General features: G+C 44.7%; 1 protein-coding gene across 4 annotated transcripts in view; it reads left to right on the forward strand.

Annotated features, from left to right (window-relative positions):
• PRKN (parkin RBR E3 ubiquitin protein ligase) overlaps nt 1-8859 on the forward strand; it is a 1400491-nt gene extending 1391632 nt beyond the window's left edge. For 3 of the 4 annotated variants that reach the window (XM_074397175.1, XM_003933783.4, XM_074397177.1), the window contains one exon: nt 4531-5492. In XM_074397175.1, the coding sequence (XP_074253276.1) occupies nt 4531-4643 (113 nt within the window). In that variant the 3' untranslated portion in view covers nt 4644-5492. Of the gene's footprint in view, nt 1-4530; nt 5493-8761 lie in introns of those variants that run through there. The other variant, XM_074397176.1, reaches the window with a different exon arrangement.
• Nucleotides 8860-9154: the final 295 nt, after the last annotated feature.

The raw sequence follows: 9154 nt of genomic DNA on the forward strand, positions 1-9154 counted from the left end.
GTGTTCCAGGCCCAGAGGAGCCTCAGCGGGAAGCCATGGATAGGGTGCAGAATGCATGTTCCTGCATGGCAGGTTTGGGACTTGGACTTGATTGTGTGAAGCAGGGAGATGTTCTAGGGTGAAAAGCAGGCACGTTATTTGTCGATCCACCTTGACTCAGACCAAGCCGGCAGCCTCCGAAGATGGAGCTGCAGGAGTCAGATGGTTCGTGACTGCAGGAGGATTCCTCCCCTTCCGGCTATGTCTTAGGAATATTGCGATGTGCTGTAAATGAAAGCACTAATTTTTCACCTCCAAATGTTTAACTTACAAACAGAAAAGCTGAGACTGGAAGCTTATAGCAATGGTCTAAATGGTTTTAAAGCGCATCACTATCTCTGAAACAGACGTAGCATCTGTGACCAAGGATGTTCCCTGGTTGTCACCGAGGTTCGTGGCCTATTACACACTCAGCTGTGTTTCAGGAATGCCCTTCTTCCCTCAGAGAAGCTGAAATCATAATGCCAGGAATTTCCATTTTAAGCACAGGCTAAACCCTGGCACTTTCTCCCGTAATCCCCTCCAATCTCCAGAAATTTCTTCCCTTCCGTCTCAGGCAGATGAGATTCTGGCTCCATTCCCTGAATAATGAGCGTGTACTGCTCCTTAAATCCGCCTTCAGGTTGTTTAGGGACTTCCACGCTCTCATTAAATCTAATGGAAGAATTGCTGGCCGGAGTCATGATGCTGACTGCCCGGCACAGGCTGGGCTTTTCACGGTCTGAGTGTCCATCTGCAGACAGAACTCACTACAAAGGAAGCCTTGTTCCCTTCATATCTGTATCCACAAATCAGCGTGAAGTTTCAGCGGCTTCCTATAAACATTTTTAAGCTGTCAAAGGTTGTAGAATTGCGATCCTCCACCCTCCTCCATGGCCTCGGGTCTAGCGCCATAGCCTTGCGTATATTAAGCACTAGGGAGGAAAGAAAGTTAATAACTAACATAAATATCCTCTCTTCCCATTTCCTTTTTTTTTTTTTTTTTTTCCGAGACGGAGTTTTTCACTCTTGTTGCCCAGGCTGGAGTGCAATGGCGCGATCTCGGCTCACCTCAACCTCCGCCTCCTGGGTTCAGGCAATTCTCCTGCCTCAGCCTCCTGAGTAGCTGGGATTACAGGCACGTGCCACCATGCCCAGCTAATGTTTTGTATTTTTAGTAGAGACGGGGTTTCACTATGTTGACCAGGATGGTCTTGATCTCTTGACCTTGTGACCCGCCCACCTCGGCCTCTCAAAGTGCTGGGATTACAGGCGTGAGCCACCGCGCCTGGCTTCCCATTTCCAATTTTTTTTTTTTTTTTTTTTTGAGACAGAGTTTTGCTCTTGTTGCCCAGACTGGAGTACAATGGCACAATCTTGGCTCACTGCAATCTCCACCTCCTGTGTTCAAGCATTTGTCCTGCCTCAGCCTCCCAAATAGCTGGAATTACAGGCACCTGCCACCACACCTGGCTAATTTTTATATTTGTAACAGAGATGCAGTTTCACCATGTTGACCAGGCTGGTCTCAAACTCCTGACCTTGTGATTCACCCACCTTGGCTTCTCAAAGAGCTGGGATTACAGGCATGAGCCACCATGCCTGGCTGATATATAGCCAGGTGCCTGTAATCCCAGATGTCCATGCTTGAAATGCCATGTGACAGAAAGGCTTTGATCTCATGCTAATGGATGGAGTGGGGAAACCCTGCAAAGGCCAGCCCATCTAGATTCTTCCTGACCTCTCTGTGCAGCATTCCTTCCTCTGGGGGATGGACGGGACTCTTTCTGAAATCTGGCCCTTATAACCCACAGTCAGAACAGCCCTGGGCTGGTAAAAGGAGGGCAGGGAAAGGTCAGAGGAAGAGATTCTCTTTCCTGGGGCCTGTTTCTGAGGCCTAAACTGCCCCAGCATTTTAACAGAAGACTGTTAGAAGAGCCAGGGACTGTGTATGAAAAGCAAATATATCAGCCAGGCATGGTGGCTCACGCCTGTAATCCCAATACTTTGGGAAGCCTAGCTGGGCAAATCACAAGGTCAGGAGTTTGAGACCAGCCTGGTCAACATGGTGAAACCCGATCTCTACTAAAAATACAAAATGTAGCCAGGTGTGGTGGCAGGTGCCTGTAATCCCAGCTACTCAGGAGGCTGAGGCAGAAGAATCGCTTCAACCCCGGAGGCGGAGGTTGCGATGAGCTGAGATCGCACCACTGTACTCCAGCCTGATGACAGAGCAAGACTCTGTCTCAAAATAATAATTTATATATACATGTATATATGCACACACACACATATATATTTATGTATATATATGCTTATATATATATATATATATTAAATATCACAACAGGAAACTTTCTCACCTTTTCATTTAGAATTGCTTTAACAGTTCATTAAGTTTTAATATTGCTCAATAATTTTGAATGAATATGATATCCTATGATCTCAAAATGATCTGTTTTATGGTGTGATAAAATATTTATATTTTAGAGAAACTGAAGTGGTTTTATAATGTCACACCATATGACGTATTATTTACATCATAAATATACAACTATTCAATACGTACTGAAACTGGCACAAACCTAAGTGGAAAGTATGAAAATAAAAGTGTTGTAAGTTTTCTCCTGTATTTTCCACTCATCTGTAATTTATGATCTTTAAAACAAGCCAGAAAGAAGTAGGAAAACAGGGGATTTTACATGCAGACAAGTTATCTTAAAACAAATGCCTACTGCTATATCGTCATAAATATTTTAAATTAGTGAAAGTTCTCATGCCAGGTTTCTAATAATAAAAATGAGGCAGCACCAAAGCAATTACTTGGAAAATTTGGCAGCAAAAATCAATTAACAAGGTAATTGGTAAGAGTGAGTAATGGAGCACTTTCAACGCTAGGCAGGATTGAAGTGAAGAAACTGCATTTGCTGGGGTTATCCAAGAAATCCAGACAGAAACGGTTCTCTGCACATCCTCATGCAAACTACTTCCTCCTCACTTCAGTTCCCCCACAGTGACTGAAGCACCCGTGTCTCCCCTCCAGAAACTCATGGAGTCTACATTTAACGAGTGAGGGAGGTGAATAATCCCAAAATAAGTCCCAAGATAACAGACTTTTCCTCGTGTGCCGAAGAGAACTTGTTCTGTGAAAGAAAGGACATTGGAATCACACAGAGCTTGGTTAAATCTGAGTCTTCACCCTTTAAAAGTGCTTCATTGGGCCAGGCGCGATGGCTCACGCCTGTAATCCCAGCACTTTGGGAGGCCAAGGCAGGTGGATCACGAGGTCAAGAGATTGAGACCATTCTGGTCAACATGGTGAAACCCCGTCTCTACTAAAAATACAAAACATTGGCTGGGCATGGTGGCGCATGCCTGTAATCCCAGCTACTCAGGAGACTGAGGCAGGAGAATTGCCTGAACCCAGGAGGCGGAGGTTGCGGTGAGCCAGCCTGGGTAGCAAGAGCGAAACTCTGTCTCAAAAAAAAAAAAAAAAAAAAAAAAAATGTGTTTCATCTTGGGGAAATTCTACAGCAGAGTGGTGCTCTTATCTCAAAGACTTCGGGAAGCAAATGAGATAACACACATAGAACATCTAGCATTATTGGTTACTTCCTTTCTATCCCTCTCATCTTAATTACAATTTTGTAAAGCATTAAGGAACATATTCCCCATTGGAAATAACATGCCAACAGGCTCGGTGGCTCACACCTGTAATCCCAGCACTTTGGGAGGCCGAAGCAGGTGGATCACCTGAGGTCAAGAGTTCAAGAACGGCCTGGCCAACATGGCGAAACCCCGTCTCTACTAAAAATACAAAAATTAGCTGGGCATGGTGGTGGACGCCTGTAATCCCAGCTACTTGAGAGGCTGAGGTGGGAGAATCACTTGAACCCAGCAGGCAAAGGTTGCAGTGAGCTGAGACTGCGCCACTGCACTCCAGCCTGTGGGGTGAGAGCAAAACTCCATCTCAAAATAATAATAATAATAACAATATGCTATCCCAGTTCCTGTTTTATGAAGTTGGCCAAGCCAAGTAAGTAGCACTATAGAAAGGGCAAACATAAATCAAAATATATTTGAACAATTATACATTATATTAAGTTAATCATCAAATTTTATTAATTTATTTAAATATATTTTATATTTAAATATAAATATATTAATATTTGAAATATATTTAAACGAGGAATTGACCCCTATCTGTGGAACATGTAGCATTTGTCTCTAAATCCTATTTCAGGAGAATAAAGTCAGATTTACAAGTAAAATTGTTCTCGACAACAGTGACATGCTTCAATTTCATTCATTTTTTTAATGAACGTCGTAAGTTAGAGATGCCCTATCGTGCGTTCTGATTTTTTTTTCTCAGTTCAGTTTCTCTCTGCCCTTGTATAGCTTGTGATTTTTCACTTAGAAAGCAATGTCCAGGCTGGCCTGTTGGTTTGGGAATGCGTGTTTTCCAGGTATTTGCTGCGAACCCACCACATCTTTGTTTTCTGCCCCCAACAGGAGGCTGCATGCACATGAAGTGTCCGCAGCCCCGGTGCAGGTTCGAGTGGTGCTGGAACTGTGGCTGCGAGTGGAACCGCGTCTGCATGGGGGACCACTGGTTCGACGTGTAGCCAGGGCAGCCCGGGCGCCCCATCGCCTGGTCCTGGGGGATCGTGCACAGTGTCCTACTTTCTCGCTAATTCTCTTTCCAAACACACACACGCACGCACGCACACACGTGCACACACATGCAAACACGCACGCACGCACACACACGCGCACATGCAAACACGCACACACGTACACACATGCAAACACACACGTACACACACACGCACGCGCGCACATGCAAGCACACACGCACACGTGCACACACATGCAAACACACACGTACACACACACGGAAACACACGCACTCACACATGCGCGCACACACACGCAAACACGCACACACACATGCAAACACACACGCACGCACCCGCGCCCGCAGTTTCTTTCAAAGTCCAATTACAGCAAAATGACAGAAGTTCCTGAATCCCTTTCAGTTTGTCCCCCGGCAAAAAAAGACCAGCAGAGCCATCTGTGACACTAGCAAGAGGTGTTCTCAGCCTCAGGATGACACAAATCCTTAAGAATTCTATCTATATGGCCGGGCGCGGTGGCTCAAGCCTGTAATCCCAGCACTTTGGGAGGCCGAGGCGGGTGGATCACGAGGTCAAGAGATCGAGACCATCTTGGTCAACATGGTGAAACCCTGTCTCTACTAAAAATACAAAAAATTAGCTGGGCATGGTGACACGTGCCTGTAATCCCAGCTACTCAGGAGGCTGAGGCAGGAGAATTGCCTGAACCCAGGAGGCAGAGGTTGCGGTGAGCCGAGATCGCACCATTGCACTCCAGCCTGGGTAACAAAAGCAAAACTCTGTCTCAAAAAAAAAAAAAAAAAAAAAAAAAAAAAAAGAATTCTATCTATATAAATTGCATTAATGAAATATCAACTATGCATAAATCAACTTTCCAACTAAATGAGAAATTAAGAGAGTTAATTTGAATGTTGAATGTTTGAATTACAGGGAAGAAATCAAGTTAATGTACGTTCATTCCCCTTCCTTATTTGCAACTTTAGAAAGCAATTGTTTTTCCGAAAGTATTACAAAAGAAATCTATGATTTGTTGTTGAGTATTCATTTTGCATCTTGCAGATTTTGCTGATACATTTGACTCCACTGTAAATGTAATGGATAAAGTGCCTATACAGGAGACATGTTTAGAAATGATTTCATAATGATATTCAATCTTAACAAAAGTGGACATTATTAAATCAGAATCTTTAAAGATGAGCCTTTCCAGAACTACTGAAATGAAGGTGTGCCTGACTCTCTCCATCAGAAGGGTTTCCGCCCCTCTGATACACTCTCTCCATCCAATCTGCAAGTCCCAGGGAGCTCAGCACACTCGGGTTCCCCCAGGAGAGATCATCTCTTAGGATGGTAGACTCACTAGAATATTCCTTAGGTTGACATGGATTGGATTTGAGTTGGATCAAAGTTTCAACTTTTTCCTTCAGCCATTCACAACACAATCAAAAGGTTAACAGCACAAACGTGGCAAACTGTATTTTCCTATGCACACTACACAGAAGAGGAAGTACAACCACTATCTTTTATTCTACTTGTATTGTCTGACTTCTCAGGAGGATCGTGAATATAACTGAAGGCATGAGTCTCCCCGGCACACGGAGGCCCTTTTGGATGTAGAGACTCTGTAAATTATGAAATCGGCAACAGGGCTTCTCTTATTAGACCTAGCACCTGAAATCCTTGCTGGAGGGAAGAGAGGGGATGAACGCAGAAATGTTCCACATCCCGAGGACACCTGTCCCTCTTTTCCTTACTGCCTGGGACAGCTCATTTCTTCCAGCCATCCAGGGACAGTCCAGTCTGCTCAGAGACCCTGCACCAGAGTGAGACGGGACTCCGTAGCATCCACACCGGCATTCACAGCCTCCTATGGCTTCACTGTCTGAAAATCTACCTACTCCAACGTGGCCCCACGGTGACAGCAGACCTGCGGCAGGAAGCCCGAGGCTCACATAGGAATGCTGGAGAGATCAGTGTCTCTATAGGATGGGAAAAAAGAGAGGTCACAGGCATGAGCCCCTGCACCCAGTGGCTCCTGTCCACACTGAGTCCAGACCCTGATCAGGGCCTGACTTAGCGTCACTGGCAATCCCACCAAATTGCAATTCCTTACATCGGCCCAACGTTGACAAATCAGATGGCTCCCTTCTGCCACATGGAGCACACAGTGCTTTCCATCATCCATAGCTTTTTTCCTGAGGATGTCTGCGTTACTGCTGCTTCCCACTCTGCATGCTGCGCTGGGCTTGCCATGCCTGAATGAGGCTTGCTCCACGAGCTCAGGCACCCTAGGAACCCTGTGTTCAGCTGTTCGGCGTGGTCTCCTTTCATTTCTTGGTGGTGGTCTTTTCCTTTGTCAGAATAGAACAGTGATTCTTAAAATAAGTTAGAGCAAAAACATCCAATACACATGAACATGCCTCAAAATCACAAGTTATTTGCACAAAAAGCGTCTAACAAAATGTGAATGTATCAAAGAGGCTTTGCAGGAAAAAATCTATTTTTCTCTGAAATGTGTTGAGATTATCTGACAACTCTAAAATTGTACTTAAATTGTCAATAAAAGCATCAAAAGAGCTTTTGAGTCTGTCTTTGAAGATGTATTTTCAATAAATGTGAAGGGGGAGGGAGGGAATCACAGGCTGTGCTATGCCATGGGCCTCACTTATATCCTGGAGGAGCTGCCTGATGATGAAATGGCCATCCTCATATCGACTCCAAGCTCCAGATTAAGCCTGGCTGTTACTCTTTGTTAAGTGGCGTTTCTTAAGGCTGTCAAAATTTGAAAGGGCTCCAAAAAGCAAACCCTCATTCAAAAAAATATCTAACAGTTACTTTCTTGCCATACTAGCAAACTTTTCTAAGAAGAATTTAAAAGAGACGTTTGGGTTGGAAAATATCTATAGGTATTTTTTCTCTCATATCATTCTAGAAAATTTCAGTGACTTTGCATTGCTCTCAGTGTGGGTGTGTTGACACAGCATTTTCAAAGAACTGCATTAGCGGCCACGCATTGTTTCACAATGAGCCCAGGCTTGAGGGATCTGGAATGGAACATTTTGAAATAGGGCCTGAACTAGATTAGACAAAGAGGCTCATACTGAGGTCCTCTGGGTGCCAGCAGCCACAGGGAACACTGCAAGGAAATGCAAAGGTCATGGTAATGATGGCCCAGGTGACAATAGAGCAAGAGGCAGCAGAGAAAGTGGGTGAGCTCTGGGCACCAGTGTGGGAACCCCACCTCCAAAAGCCACCTGTGTAAGAACTTTGAGGACAGTAATGGCATGCACTGCATAAGGTTATATGAGGATTAATTAATTCACCTTAGACCAGAGCATCGCGTAAAGGAAGCACTGTGTCATTGTTCACTATTATTAAAAAATGAACCAGTCATTGGAAACTACAGAACAAGCTAACAGAAAACACAGAAGTAATGCAAAGTGATTACAAGTGCTGGGAATATCTCTTTGAATATACAGTTGCAGATTTAGGGATTTATGTTAGAGGCAGGTGATTCATGCTGCATATTCGTGCACATTGCATTATCTTCTAGACAGTCCCAGAAGTGTTACCTATAAAGGTAATGTTACATCGGGGTTCAGGGTGCCCCCAGCTCTCCTGAGAGGACGTTTCTCCAGGTTCTTGATCTCCTGCCCTCTTAAGAATGAGAGAGGGGACGACAGCTCATTGTGCAGTAAATGCTGGACTCAAAAATGGTTGTAGAAAGTGACTTATTTAGACAAAGAGAGAGAAACCAGAGGGGAGAGAAAGAAACCGCTAACTCTCACACTGAGAGAGAGAATCCAGAAAGATGGAATCCAGGAGAGAAGAGCAGCTTCCACACTGAGTGGAAGGGAATAGAGATGGAGTTTAGGAGGGGAAGACAGGCTTCCCCGAGAGTGTGGAAGGGGACCCCAGAGGGGAAATCCAGGAGAGAGAAAGATGGCTTTCTCAAAGGGAGTGTTCATGGAGTCCAAAGGGGTGTGGAAGAAGGGGACTTTTAACCTGGAAGGAACCCCCATTTTCCCTAAGACCCCTAGCCAATGAAAGGAGGTCCTTAGAACTTCCGCTGAAGTGATTAACTCGTAGTTTCTTCCTGCGCCCCCCAGATTTAAACATAAACTGTTAAATCTCCCAAATGAAGATGGATGGGAGAGGGAGAAAATACTTGCCGTTAAAACTACGGCCCCTTATGGATCCTGGAAAGAGAACACATTCCCTCACTAAGTTGCTCACTGTGTGTGTGTGTATGTGTGTGTGTGCGCGCGCGCTATATATGCAGATGATGTCCAGGGTGTGAATTAGGGTTAATATTGTGAGTGGAAATGAATAGGCACAAATGTGAAATGCTTATGCAGAAGGCACTGCAGACCGTGGCGGAGAGCCGGCAATCCCAGTTTGGGTAGTGGGCATGCCTCATCACCATCTGCCTTTACGAATGTTTCTGGTAGTGTAGAGAATATTGTTGTTCAGTTTTTTAAAGAAAATCCTATTTCAAAACA

Source organism: Saimiri boliviensis, chromosome 4 (genome assembly GCF_048565385.1).
Source record: "Saimiri boliviensis isolate mSaiBol1 chromosome 4, mSaiBol1.pri, whole genome shotgun sequence".
NCBI classification, from domain to species: Eukaryota; Metazoa; Chordata; class Mammalia; order Primates; family Cebidae; genus Saimiri; species Saimiri boliviensis.